The 15,391-nt window shown below is 41.8% G+C and overlaps 1 protein-coding gene and 1 pseudogene across 1 annotated transcript; both read right to left on the minus strand.

Annotated features, from left to right (window-relative positions):
* Positions 1–1,068: 1,068 nt before the first annotated feature.
* On the minus strand, positions 1,069–4,118 carry LOC118951911 (annotated as a pseudogene).
* Positions 4,119–6,148: 2,030 nt separating this feature from the next.
* LOC118951915 (interferon a3-like) lies at positions 6,149–7,654 on the minus strand. The gene is made up of 5 exons (XM_036973858.1): positions 7,462–7,654; positions 7,231–7,302; positions 6,593–6,745; positions 6,353–6,451; positions 6,149–6,235 (listed from the first exon to the last, which is right to left on the minus strand). The coding sequence occupies exons 1-5, from the start codon at positions 7,609–7,611 to the stop codon at positions 6,149–6,151; spliced, it is 561 nt and encodes a 186-aa protein (XP_036829753.1). The 5' UTR covers positions 7,612–7,654.
* Between the last annotated feature and the right edge of the window lie 7,737 nt (positions 7,655–15,391).

The raw sequence follows: 15,391 nt of genomic DNA on the forward strand, positions 1-15,391 counted from the left end.
CTGCACGCACCGAGCTGTGACTGTGCACTGAAGGCACGGTGCGTAAAACATGGCACTGGAACCGTGACCAACTCCGCTCGCCAACCTGTGTCCCTCCCCAATTTTTTTTTTTTGGGGGGGGGGGGGGGTTGCCTCTCGTGCTCTCGTCTCTGCCGTAACTCCTGATCTCTCCATCTGCCTCCGCCTGTTTCCAGGGCAGGCTTTTGTCGCCTGCCATGATCTCCTCCCATGTCCACGATGACCTAAACTCCCTTCTCTCCCGTGCCCAGGATCCCTTCTCCGCCTGGCCATGCTGCTTGGTCATTTTGTGGTGGGTAGTTCTGTCACGACTTTCGTCAGAATGAGGATCGGACCAAAGCGCAGCATGGTAAGTGTTCATATTTTATTTCTCAAAAAACACTCGAACAAAGTGAAAAACCGAAACAGTTCTGTCAGGTGCAGACACTGAACAGAAACTAAATACCCCAAAAACACAGGTGGGAAAAAAGGCTGCATAAGTATGATTCCCAATCAGAGAAAACGATAGACAGCTGCCGCTGATTGGGAGCCACACTCGGCCAAAAACAAAGAAATAGTGCGTAAAACATGGCACTGGAACCGTGACCAACTCCGCTCGCCAACCTGTGTCCCTCCCCAATTTTTTTTTGGGGGGGGGGGGGTTGGCTCTCGTGCTCCCGTCTCTGCCGTAACTCCTGATCTCTCCATCTGCCGCCGCCTGTTTCCATGGCAGGCTTTTGTCGCCGGAAATACAAAATATAAATAATAAATTATTAAAATAAAAAACGATAATTTATTATTTAAATATAATAAATAGACTGACAGGGTCCCACATGATTGTATTCATGCTTTATAAACTGGTAAGGGTGTAGCTTCTGAAATGAGTCTGGATTGTCAGTACAATTGTGCCATAAGGATATCCAATATTTGCAGATGACGTTTCATCTCTTTCCTGATGAGCACTGTAGTTCTGAAAAACAGAACATTTCAAATATTAGTGGGGTGAACTTTCTTGGCAAAATAGTGACCATATTGTCTTGAACAACATAGAATGAACTGGTGCCATATGCATTAAGCTTCTCGGAGTAGGAGAGCTGATTTAGGATCAGTTTTGTCTTCAAGATCACTATAAATAAGTACAGAGGAGACCTGATACAAGATCAGCACTTCTGAGATGCTTAATACATATGTCCCCAGTACTCACTATTTTTTTTAAAGAACACTGCCCCTGTTTACCCTAGTTTATATTCATGATTACATGTATTAAACACATTTCCATACGAAATCAAACTCACCATTTTTCTCAGAACCTTCCTATTCAACTTCTTGAAGTTTCAGTCTCCTCTCAGGTTTCATGGCAGGTGATACATGTCGGACAAAATGAAACAATACTTTAGCATCATACAGATGTAGGATCTTCATTTGATCCCTTTTTTTCTGAGAATTTTTCTGCACGGCAGGAAATTGAAATTTAATGTGTATTCAATGTTTGAAAAGGATTCTAAAGATTGTAATTTCCACTTTAAAATATCAAACTTGATTTGCCATAATGAAAAATGCATCAAAGCCCATGAAAACTTTCCATTAATTATAATCCACAATAATTTACATTTCTCATTGCTGCAATATTATTTATGTGATGTGGCAAACGGGCTCAAAATCTGTAATAACCCATATCCAGTGCGTTTGGAAAGTATTCATACCCCTTCCCTTTTTCCAAATGTTGTTACGTTACAGCCTTATTCTAAAATGGATTAAAGAAAAAAATGATTCATCAATCTACACACAATACCCAATAATGACAATGGAAAAACAGAAATACCTTATTTACATAAGAATTCAGACCCTTTGCTATGAGACTCAAAATTCAGCTCAGGTGCATCCTGTTTCCACTGGTCATCCTTGAGGTGTTTCTACAATTTGATTGGAGTCCACCTGAGGTAAAATCAAATGATTGGACATGATTTAGAAAGTCACACCCTGCTATTTAAGGTCCTATAGTTGAAAGTTCATGTCAGAGCAAAAACCAGGACATGAAGTTGAAGAAATTGTCCGTAGAGCTCTGAGACAAGATTGTGTCGAGGCACAGATCTGGGGTAGCGTACCAAAACATTTCTGCAGCATTGAAGGTCCCCAAGAAAACAGTGGGCTCCATCATTCTTAAATTGAAGAACTTTGTAACCACCAAGACTCTTCCCAGAGCTGGCCGCCTGGCACAACTGAGCAATCGGGGGAGAAAGGCCTTGGTCAGGGAGGTGACGAAGAACCCGATGGTCACTCTGACAGAGCTTCAGATTTCTACTGATTTCTACTGAAACAAGTGTCTCTGGTCTTATGAAATATATTTGGCCTGAATGCCAAGCATTACGTCTGGAGGAAACCTTGCACCATCCCTACGGTAAAGCATGGTGGTGGCAGCATCATGCTGTGGATGTTTTTCATTGGCAGGGACTGGGCGACTAGTCAGGATCAAGGGAAAGATGAACAGAGCAGAGTACAGAGATATCCTTGATGAAAACCTGCTCCAGAGCGTACAGGACCTCAGACTGGGGCGAGGGTTCACCTTCCATCAGGACAACGACCCTAAGCATACAGCCAAGACAACGCAGAAGTGGCTTTGGGACAAGTCTCTGAATGTCCTTGAGTGTCCCAGCAAGAGCCCGGACTTACGCTAAAATGATCGAACATCTCTAGAGTGACCTGAAAATAGCTGTGCAGCGACGCTCCCTATCCAACCGAATAGAACTTGAGAGGATCTGCAGAGAAGAATGGCAGAAACTCCTCAAATACAGATGTGCCAAGCTTGTAGCATGATAGCCAAGAAGACTCAAGCCTGTAATCACTTCCAAAGGTGCTTCAACAAAGTTCTGAGTAAAGGGTCTGAATACCTACGTAAATGTGATATTTCAGTTTTGTATTGTTATTATGTTTGACAAAATATCTAAAACATGGTTTTTGCTTTGTCATTATGGGGTATTGTGTATAAACTGAAGAGGGGAAAAATCAATTTGATCAATTTTAGAAAAAGTCTGTAAGGTAACAAAATGTGGAAAAAGTTGAACATATGTGTACTTTATAAGTCAATTTCTCCACTTGTAGAGTTAGTAGGCTACAGCTAAACCAGGGCTCTCCAACCCTGTTCCTGGAGAACTGCATTCCTTTAGGTTTTCACTCCAACCCTAATCTACCACACCTGATTAATTAGGTAGTTGATCAACTTAACCAGGTTAGTTACAACTGGGGTTGGAGCGAAAACTTACAGGAGGGTACCTCGACATAAACGGGATTGGAGAACCCTGACCTGAACAGGGATTATACTTTAAATAGACCCGTTACTTACGCAGGAATTAAGGTTCTCAAATTGGTTTTCTAGAATTTTGAGGAAATCGTCCAGGTTTTTCTTGTTCCAGGTGACGGACTTCATATTCCCATCAAACAGTTTTGTGATTTTATAGATGGCCTCGTTCCGGAATCTGACTTTGTCCTCAACCTACACAGGAAGATATTAAAAGAAGATTATAAACAGTATAGGCTTCCGTTATGGCATCAATATAACATTGGGTCAAGACCGCAAAACCAAAGCATATCAGAACATGATTAGTAAAAATTCTAGCCTTTACCTCGGCATCATCTATGTGTCTGTAAAGTGATGTTGGGAAAAAGACTGGGGCATTCTGCTTTGTTATATCTCCTCCCTGGAAAACAATCAATATAGGGTGTTAAGTCACGTGTACTTCAAGAGCAATCAAGACAGACATAAAGTATAGCTTATACTGCAAGTACAGTAGGCCTAATGTAGATAGCGTCTCTTGATATCTCTGTCATTATAGCCTTAGCGCCCTTTTAGTATGTATATTCAAATATAGGCTAACAGTTTTCTAACACAGATGCTAAACATGAAACATATGACTATTTTACTTGGTTGGTTGTTTTGCTGTCCTTAATACATGCATTCAGTCTCCTTTTACAGTGTGCTGATAACTCACCATCTGGTCCAGCAGGGAAAGGTATTCTGCGCTCAAGTGACCGTAGTGGTGTCGGCTCCAGTCACAGCAATGACACACGCTCTGCATACTGCAAATAATAAGACAAATACAAGTCCAGCTCTGCATTGTATACATTGTAAACAGCTATTTGTTTCGCTGTTAGTTTTCCATATGAGTTTGAACATATTCATTGTGTTAAGTAGTTTTATGTGGAATTGGGAAAGGGAAAACTGTATGGAGAATTTCCCACCGATCAACCTACCGGAGGCGGTGACTTCCGAAAAAAACCCCAAGTAAATCTATTCACATTCTCCTTGAAATCAGCTTTAAATTATAATTGAATCACAAGGTAAGATTATTCATTTTAGATATCGGCTTGACTATTACTAGCGACTATAGGCTATTCGCGAGCTTTGCTTTCAACTGCTAATAACTTCGCTTGAACCGAAAAAAAAGTCCGATAATATCGTCGAAGGCGAAAACCCAAACTTCTTAAGAAATGTAGCCATCCATATAAGACATTCATTTAGTGGTTTTCGATCAAAGTTAGTCCGAAATATTGTTCCGTAGTCCTCTGCTGTTGCGCTACAACGGAAAAGTGAATGGGAAACGTCAGCGTCAATACCCACATCTCCCAACTTTCATTTTCACAATGACGTAACCAACTTTCAGCTTACTGTTGTCTGCTATGTATGCAATGTTGACAAGCAACGACAACATGATTTGTTGGAACTTTCTATTTTCTTTGTGTGTGTGTGTGTGTGTGTGTGTGTGTGTGTCATAGTGCTGTGCACGTTTTTGACTCTGCAAGGTCAAAACTTGGCATTGGTTCATTTCTCCCTTTTTCTAAATAATGTTGGGATTAATTCATAATATTCAAAGTCTGTTTAACTGTAAAGATCATAGTATATTATCCTGTAGGGAAGTGGTCACCAAAACTGTCTGCACGGTCCTGGAGACCAGCAGGAGAAGGTGCAGGCTTTTTTCCAACCCAGTTCGAAAACACCTGTTCCATCAGGGTCTTAATAAACTCTGTCTTCCTTTCCTGTGGCTGTCCTCGTGAGAGCCAGTTTCATCATAGTGCTTGATGGATTTTGCAACTGCACTTAAAGAAACATTCAATGTTCTAGAAATTTCCCGCATTGACTGACATTCATGTCTTAAAGTAATGATGGACTGTCACTTCTCCTTGCTTATTTGAGCTGTTCCTGACAGAAATATGGCCTTGGTATTTTAGCAAATAGTGCTATCTTTTGTATACCACCCCTACCTTGTCACAACACAACTGATTGGCTAAAACGCATTAAGAAGGAAAGAAATTCCACAAATGAACTTTTAACAAGGCACACCTGTTAATTGAAATGCATTCCAGGTGACTACCTCCTGAAGCTGGTTCAGAGAATGCCAAGAGTGTGCAAAGCAGACATCAAAGCTGGGTGGGTACTTTGAATAATCTCAAATATAACATATATTTGGATTTGTTTAACAATGTTTTGGTTACTACATGATTCCATATGTGTTATTTCATAGTGTTGATGTCTTCACTATTATTATACAATGTATAAAATAGTAAAGATAAAGAAAAACCCTGAGGTGTGTCCAAACTTTTGACTGGTACTGTGTATATATACTCCGGACTCCGACATATTTCTATGTTTCTTATGTCCATTCATTTTCTTTTAGATGTGTGTGTATTGTTTTGTATTGTCAGATATTACTGCAGTGATAGAGCTAGAAAAACAAGCATATAGCTACAGCCGTTAAAATATCTGCTAAATGTGTGTATGCGATAAATTACAATTTATTTGATTAAAAAAGATTACAGCTGTAGAGGACACATTTATTTAATTTTAATATATTTCATTATTACAATAACAAACATTTCCTATCAGGTGTCAATAATAAATACAGTATGCAATGGCCTTCATGAATAAAAAAAAATGCACGGATACATTGATACATTAGGCTATGTATAGCCTAAGTCAATCACATAACTATTCAGAATAAAACAATATTTACTCCTCGGAGTTGTGAATACATGACTACACAATAAATAAATACGTTAAAAAAGCAAATAAGTAAACATGTAAAAATATATAGTTAGATATATGAATAGATACATAGATATATAAATAACAAATATCTACACAACACACACATAACGCTCATTTGCTACTTAATGTTGTGTCTAGTCTTTGTAGGTGTGTCAGCACCACTGTCCTTATGTCTTCCCAGCCGCTCGCGCTGTAATCCTGCATAAACGAAATACACTTGTTAATATTTTAGAATAGACACATATTGTATCATCACATAAAAACATCCAGATTTGGTGAATGTACTCTCTTTGTAAGACAAATGGATCAACCTACCTCGCGTTTCAAGAAATGCTTCAGGTACTTGAAGTGAAGGCTCATCTTTTTGTTCACTCTGTTGACAGATTTGGACAGTCTAGTTTTCATAGCCTTTACCTGTTAGAACAAAATACAAATCATTCATTTAATATTATGTTTTGAATAACATGTAACCACTTATATTATAATTAAGAAGGATAGTATAATGTTTTCCTTTTTGCATTACTGTTAAAGAGGCGAAAATCACAAATGACATACGCATTGGTCCAGCTCCGAGGTCTGGCGATAGAGGTCATTCATAAACTTGTCAACTCCTTTCTGGTCCCAGGCGGTGGACTCATATTTACCACTGCTGTACAATTTCTTTATAGCGTTCAGAGTATGCGAAATGAAGGCAATCTGTTCGTCAGCCTAGAAGAAGAGTGATTTGTATTAGTGTATGCCTTATGAATTGATGGCAAATATCGAAAAATTATAGCAAATTGTAAATTCGTTATAACCTAATTATATACTTTGCATTCAGAAAGTGTTCAGAACACTTCACTATCTGTACATTTTGTTACGTTACAGCCTTATTTTAAAATGTAATAAATATGATTTCATTCATCAATCTACACACAATAACCCATAATGACAAAGCCAAAACATGTTTTTCGACATTTTTGCTAATTTATGAAAAACAAAAACTGTTTTTTGCTTCTTCATTATGGGATATTGTGTGGACAATGATGATGGTTTTTTATTTATTTGTAATCCATTTTAGAAGTGGTCTGTAACATAACAAAATGTTGAAAAGGTGAAGGGGTCTGAATACTTCCCGAATTCAGTGTTTAATCCACTCTTAGAAAAAAAAGAGTTATGGATAGAACAAAACATTTTTTATGCATATTTCTTACCTTGAAATTATTGACTTGTCTGTATTGTTTGTCAGGGAAAGTGATCTGAGGTCCTCGAGAGACTTCATGACCCTGAGATGCCAAAAAATATAAACAAAATATTGCATTATTATTATTGTACAAAAAGGAGTCAGGTAATTTCAATGAAACACAGCAGCTCATGAAATGTTGAAAAGATGACAAGAGCTCAATGACCAGGAACAAGTGATTAAACATGACCCTATATCCTACCATTTTCTGAAGCATCGTTATGGTGTTGTTGCTGAACACTTGGAACATGCTCGGAGACCGAGGCAGTGTCTTCATCCATGTGCATCCGATGGTTTTATTCCAGGTGCAAATCGTCATGACCAAGCACATCCAAAAGCTGATTGAACCCATTTTAGCGTAGGTCTACTGTAGTTCTCGGTCTGTCCGCAATCAACGTTGGTGCACTTCCGAAAGATAGACTACTTCGTATAATTCCGACAAAAGTAAGTTGTCCGCAACGGATAAAGATATAACGTGTTCTTCCTGACTGATCAATACCAGTTCTGCCACCCAAGTTCTTCCATGCTCCAACCTGTGTCGATCCTTTATACAACGAGTCTGCAAAGTGTTCCAAAAGTGAAAGGTGGAAGTTCCCTTACACTTTCATACCTGAGTGTTGTTGTACGTGTGGAGAAAATGCATCGAAAGGACAGGTGCATCGCTCGAATAATTGTTACATCTTCAGCTATTTGCTATTTTATCATGAAATTTTGACCTTTCAACCAGGATTATTTTGATGAAAAAAATAAACATGTGAATCCATCGGACTATGGCCGAAATAAATATCACCATATAGAACACATTTAGTTTGGCCTTTCACTTCGAAAACCAAAGTATTTAATGTTTGAAAACGCAACACCTTTTCAGTTGCACACAGAAACTTTGGTGTCAACTACGTTGTAACCACCTGCTTATAGGGTAATTGTGGTTTGTGGACCCCAACTGTCTATGTAAAGATACAGATCAACCTTGTATGGGTTGTATGAATTACACACTCAACATTACTTTATTTCGTTTTAGAAACAGGTTTGGGTGGTCTGAAATATTTTGATAGACCCCCTTCTATATGCTCCCGGTTTTCAGAAAAAGACACTGGTAGCCTATGAAGTGCACAGGTAGAATTGACCTTGGGAATACTGCTTAAATTTGAGCCTATATTGCGGGGCTTTTGAATCTGGGCCATTTGGAATGTGTGCGTATGATACTTCTTTCACGTAGATAATCTGTCTCTGTATTCAATAGTCTTGTCTTTAATGGGCTTGTAAATACATATTTTATTTATTCCTCCGGTTATGTAAGTTGATGGGACCTCTGCATCTATTACCTTTCCTCCCCAGCGACTGAAGAGTATAGGCTTTGTTTTAAGAGCGATTGGTACTCTCCATTGAACTAACATTCAAAATATAATAATGATTATGTTGCAGTATATACTTTATATTATTAATAACTACATGAATAAACCATTTTTTACAGTGATAACATGCCACAATTATATGATGTCTTGTTTAAAAGTGTATTGTAAAGGCTTTTGTTGTTTTTCATTGAAGATGATGTTGGTATGGTATTATGGTAACATTTCATTGAGAAATTCGTCTTCATTAATCGGTTCATTCAGGTCACACATCTTTACAAAATTACTAGCACATTTCTAAAAAATATAAGCTGTGTGTGCGTGTGTTTATTCAAATATTATACACACTCTAGAAAAGGGTTCTATATAGAACCTTCAGGGGTGATATATATGAAACAATCAATAAAACCCTTTTTGGTTGTATCTAGAACTTTTTACTTATAAAGAACACTATTACTTATAAAACATGTTTTAATAAACTTATGCAAAATGTAACTACAACATGCTACCATGACACGTACATTCTTGGCATTTTTAAATTCTTCTGAAAATGTCTCAGGATGCCCTCTATTTCAACTCTCAAGACCTCCCGTGCGCACGAACTGATTTCTGAAAGAAAAAGCAGGAAACGAATATATTTTATTTTATTTTAAAAAGAAACATGGCACACATAGGCTTACATCATAGGTATAGGGACCCAAAAACAAACAAAAAAGTAAACATAGGAGATGTTTTACCTCATGTGAAAGAAAGTCATCCAGCTGTTTGAAGTAGTTCTTCACCTTGTCTCCAATGCGAGGGTTAAGATGCACACTCATGTTTCTAACCCGGGAAAAATAGTAAACATAACAAATAACTTTAATATGAATTTCCTTGTGAATAATATTAATACAATGAATTACACGGATACTATGATTAATAAGGTAATAGCCTACTGTGCAATGCAATGAACAAATACAACATCACCAAGTCTCCTCCCTTTGCCCGGTGTCCCTAAGGTCCTACAGACTGCGAGGCCCTGTTTACAGAAGTCTTCCGGCACTACGGGGTGCCTGAGGATATAGTTTCTGATCGGGGTCCCCAGTTCACTTCCCGGGTTTGGAAGGCGTTCATGAAGCGTTTGGGGGTCTCGATCAGCCTGACCTCTGGTTTTCACCCTGAGTGTAATGGGCAGGTGGAGAGAGTGAACCAGGATCTGGGCAGGTTTCTGGACAGGACCGGCCTGGAGAATGGGCGAGGTTCGTTCCATGGGCCGAGATGGCCCAGAATTCACTTCGCCACTCCTCCACGGACCTGTCGCCGTTTCAGTGCGTGTTTACGGTCCGGAGGAGAGGTGTTGGGTACCGGTGGGGGGCATCTTGGACCCATCTCTGCTGGGTGAGTTCCACCGCCTCCATCCTGATAGCCCTGCACCTCGCCCTCTGGGTCGTCCTCGAGGCCTGCGTCAACGTCCACCAAAGGTGGCTCCTCTCTCTGTTCGGGCGGCGCTCGGCAGGTCGTCGTCACCGGTCTACTAGCTGCCACCGATCCTTTTTTTTTTCCTTTTCTTTTGGTTATGTTTGTTTTGTGTTTCACCTGGTTTCATTTTGGTTAATTAGAGGGGATATTTAATCTCGCCATTTCCTTTGGGCGGGATTGTTTTTGTTTGACTGTCAGTAAGTTTTGGGTTGCGTTTTCTCTTGTTCATTTTTTAACAGGTGTTTTAGTATGGTTTGTGGCTACTGTTGTAGTCCGGAGTCCTGTTATTTTGAACTTGTTAAATGAAACGCCCTTTTCTTTCGGAACTTGTTTTTCCTGCGCCTGACTCCACACCCACATCTCCTTGGGGAGATCTGACATATTTTCTGAAATTACAACACTTTTTGTAGATACCCCCTCCATTTTAGGGGACCAAAAGTATTGGGAGAAATGAACTTATATGTGTATTGAAGTAGTAACACGTATTTGGTCCCATTTTGATAGCTCCCAATGACTAAATCCAGTTTGCGACTCTACAAACTAGTTGGATGCATTTGCTGTTTGTTTTGGTTAAGTTTCAGATTTATTTTGTGTCCAATAGAAATTAATGGTAGATCATGTTTTGTGTCATTTTGGAGTCACTTTTACTGTAAACAAAAGAAGAATATGCTTCTAAGCACTTCTACATTTATGTGGATTCTACAATAATTTTTGATAATCGTGTATGAATCTTTGAATAATAAGTGAGAAAGTTACAGAAGCTAAAATATTATACCACAAGGACAAAATAAACTCTTACCATTACAACGTTACTTAAAATGATAAGGTTGTCTGTGATGAGATACAAACTCGCTGCCTTTCGTTTGCTAGACGTTCACGTTATATGCCTACCCAGATGCACAAATAGATTGTTTTTTTGCGTTGTTTGTCATTTATTTTTTTACTTGTCTTGGCACCACACCTCTCCCTCTCCCTCTCCCTACCATCTCTTACGACTGGAAATATCTACTGGACATCAGAACAGCGATTACTCACAACGAACTGGAAGAAGCTTTTTTCTTTACAAGTCTGACGAGAAAGACATACTGATTTCCCAGGAACTCATCACTAAGCTAAGGACCCTGAGATTAAACATCTCCCTCCGCAACTGGATCCTGGACTTCCTGATGGGCCGCCCCCAGGTGGTAAGGGTAGGCAACAAAACATCTGTCACGCTGATCCTCAACACTGGGGCCCCTCAGGGGTGTGTACTTAGTCCCCTCCTGTACTCCCTGTTCACCCAATAACTGCGTGGCCAAAAACGACTCCAACACCATCATTAAGTTTGCTGACAACACAAAGTGGTTGGCCTGATCACCCACAACGACCAGTCTAAGGAGGAGGTCAGAGAACTGGCAGTGTGGTCACCGGCTTTCTAATCACCACCGATCCATGTTTCATTTTCATTTTGTTTTGTCTGTATTACACACCTGGGTTCTCGCCCCCGGAGTGTATCACGGAACAGCTGCCGGGTGCCAGGGGTTCCTACTCCAGCTGGAGCTCTACCTGACAGCTGTTCAGCCGGCCCCTTTGGGACGTGAGCTCCTTCATCTCCTGCCTGACTGGAAAAGACCTGGAGTGGGCCAACACCATCTGCGGAAGGGAAGGCCCGACTCTGGATGACTACGAGTTTTCCCCTCATTCCCAGCATAAGGCGCTAGTAGATTCAGGCGCAGCTAGGAACTTTATTGACCTCTCCTTGGCACATAGATTAGGGATCCCTATTGTTCCTGTTGATGTTCCCTTACCTGTACATGCCTTAGATAGTCGTCATTTGGGGTTGTGGCTAATTAAGGAGGTCACAGCTCCCATTGCTATGGGAACACAGGGGGGTCACGAGGAGAAACGAGGACTCTCCTGCGTTTCCTGTTGTGTTGGGCCTTCCCTGGTTGGCCTCTCATGATCCTATTATTTCGTGGCAACAGAGGGCTCTCAAGGGATTGGCCTGTCAGTGTTCAGGGAGGTGTGTAGGTGTTTCCTTAGGTGCCACTATGTTTCCTTAGGTGCCACTAAGTCCAAACCAGGTTTCCACCATGCACATTCCCCCCGAATATGCCAATTTGGCACTCGCCTTCTGTAAAAAGAGGGCGACTCAATTACCACCCCATCGACAGGGGATTGTGCGATAAATCTCCTGGTAGGTGCTGCACTTCCAGGAGTGACGTGTATCCTCTGTCACAGGAGGAGACGCCGGCTATGAAAACGTATGTCGCTGAATCTCTGGGACAGGGATGCATTCGGCCTTCCACTTCACCTGCCTCCTCGAGTGTATTTTTTGTGAAGAAGAAGGATGGAGGTTTACGCCCGTGTATTGACTATCGAGGTTTAAATCAGATTACGGTAAAATACAGTTACCCGCTACCTCTCATCGCCAGTATGACAGAGTCATTGCACGAGGCGCGCTTCTTCACAAAATTGGATCTCGGGAGCGCTTACAACCTGGTGCGTATCCGGGGGGAGGGGGATGAGTGGAAGACGGCACTTAGTACCACTTCTGGGCACTATGAGTACCTCGTCATGCCGTATGGGTTAATGAATGCTCCATCAGTCTTCCAATCCTTTGTGGATGAGATTTTCAGGGACCTGCACGGACAGGGTGTAGTGGTGTATATAGATGACATTCTAATATACTCTGCTACTCGCGCCAAGCATGTGTCCCTTGTGCGCAGGGTGCTTGGTCGACTGTTGGAACATGACCTATACGTCAAGGCGGAGAAATGTCTGTTCTTCCAACAGTCCGTCTCCTTCCTAGGGTACCTCTTTTCCACGTCAGGGGTGGAGATGGAAAATAACCGCATTTCAGCCATGCGTAATTGGCCGACTCCAACCACGGTAAAGGAGGTGCTGCAGTTCTTAGGGTTTGCCAACTACTACCGGAGGTTTATCAGGGGTTTTGGTCAGGTAGTGGCTCACATTACCTCCTTGTGGAAGGGGGGACCGGTGCAACTGCAGTGGTCAGCTGGGGCGGACAGGGCTTTTGGTCACCTGAAGGCTCTGTTTACTTCGGCTCCCGTACTGCCTCATCCTGATCCCTCCTTGGCATTCATAGTAAAGGTGGACGCGTCCGAGGCTGGGATAGGAGCTGAGCTGTCTCAGCGCTCGGGTACGCCACCAAAGCTCCGCCCCTTCTTTTCGAAGAAGCTCAGCCCGGCGGAGCGAAACTATGATGTGGGGGACCGGGAGCTGTTGGCTGTTGAGGTGGACGCAGACATCGAGCGGAAGTCACATGCAGAGCCCATTCCCCTGAGTGTCCAGCTGGGCGTCTGTACGTTCCGTTTGATGTCTTCGATCGTTTGATCTGTTGGGCTCACGTGTCACCCTCCTCTGGTATTCCTGGCATTGGTCGGACGGGGTGCTGCCTTGCTGGGAAGTACTGGTGGCCCACTTCAGCTAAGGACGTGAGGGTTTATGTTTTCTCTTGTTCGGTATGCGCACAGTGCAAGGCACCTAGACATCTGCCCCGAGGGAAATTACAACCCCTTCCCATTCCACACCGACCGCGGTCACACCTATCGGTGGATTTCATGACGGATCTTCCCCCGCCGCGGGGAAACACCACGATCCTGGTCATTGTGGATCGGTTTTCTAAGTCCTGCCGCCTCCTTCCTTTGCCCGGTCTCCCAATGGCTCTACAAACTGCGGAGGCCCTGTTCACCCACGTAATCCGGCACTACGGGGCGCCTGAGGATATAGTTTCTGATTGGGGTCCCCAATTCACATCTAGAGTCTGGGGGCGGTACTGTCACGACTTCTGCCGAAACCGGCAACTCTCCTTTTTCCGATGGTGTTCAGCGGTCGACGTCACCGGCTTTCTAGTTACCACCGATCCATGTTTCATTTTCTTTTTCTTTTGTCTGTATTACACACACCTAGTTTCAATTCCCATATCAGGTTCCTTATTTATCCCTCTGGCATACATTTCTGTTCTGTCCATGATTGTTGGTGTCTTAGTGGTTGTTGTAGGTGTTAGTTTGTATGTATTTTCCTATTTGAAATATTGCTAGAATTTTTGTGAGTAAACTCAGTTGTGTTGCTCAAACCTGTGTCCTGCGCCTGACTCCGCTAATCTCTGCACCCAATCACTGACACGGGCCAAACAGGCCCCCATTAACATCTATGGTGCTGTATTGGAGCGGGTCGAGAGTTTCAAATTCCTTGGTGTCCAGATCACCAGAAAACTATCATGGTTCAAATACACAAAGACAGTCGTGAAGAGGCCACGACAAAACCTTTTCTCCCTAAGGAGACTGAAAGGATTTGGCATGTGTCCCCAGATCCTCAATCATTTCTACAGCTGCACTATCGAGAGCATTCTGACCGTTTGCATCACCGCCTGGTATGGCAACTGGTCTTTATCTAACCGTAAGACGCTACAGAAGGTAGTTGGTACGGCCCAGAACATCACTGGGGCAAAGCTTTCTGCCTTTCGAGAACTATATAATAATAGACAGTATCAGAGGAAAGCCTATGAAATTGTCCGAGACGCCAGTCGCTCAAGTCATCGACTGTTTTCACTGCTACCGCACTGCAAGCGGTACCAGAGCGCCAAGTCTAGGACCAAAAGGCTCCTTAACAGCTTTTACCCCCAAGCCATGAGACTGCTGAACAATTAATCAAATGGCCAGAACATTGACACCCACTCCTCCATTTGTTTTGTACACTGCTGCTACTCGCTGTTTAATATCTATGCATAGTCACTTCACCCCTACCTACATGTACAAATTACTTCAACTAACCTGTACCCCCGGCACACTGACTCAGAACCGGTACCCCTGTAAATTTCCTAGTTATTGTTATTTTTATTGTGTTGCTTTGAATTATTTGTTACTTGTTTATTTGGTAACTATTTTCTTAACTCTTCTTGAACTGCACTGTTGGTAAGGACTTGTAAGTAAGCATTTCACGGTAAGTTCAACACTTGTTGTATTCGGTGCATGTGACAAATAAAGTTTGATTTGATTTGAAATATCATACCCCATCTCCAAAAAAATGCAAACCTCGGCAGTTACTGTAATGCTGTTAACATGTCTTGGGGGTATGATATTTGTGCGTCTTTAACTTTCTCACTAATCATTATTCACGATTCATTCAGGATTGCTGTAATCATGTCCGTTCCTGTCTGTTTGTTTGCCATGGTGCTGAAATGTCTTCTTATCTTGCCTCCACTGTGGACGCATTTAAAGGGTTTCCCAGCCATTATGCACGGGTTGTGTGATATCATCAGTCTTCAAGTTAAGACACAACAACACTGTGTGACATTATCAGGCCTATCTAAGGACCTTT

Source organism: Oncorhynchus mykiss, unplaced genomic scaffold (assembly GCF_013265735.2).
Source record: "Oncorhynchus mykiss isolate Arlee unplaced genomic scaffold, USDA_OmykA_1.1 un_scaffold_336, whole genome shotgun sequence".
NCBI classification, from domain to species: Eukaryota; Metazoa; Chordata; class Actinopteri; order Salmoniformes; family Salmonidae; genus Oncorhynchus; species Oncorhynchus mykiss.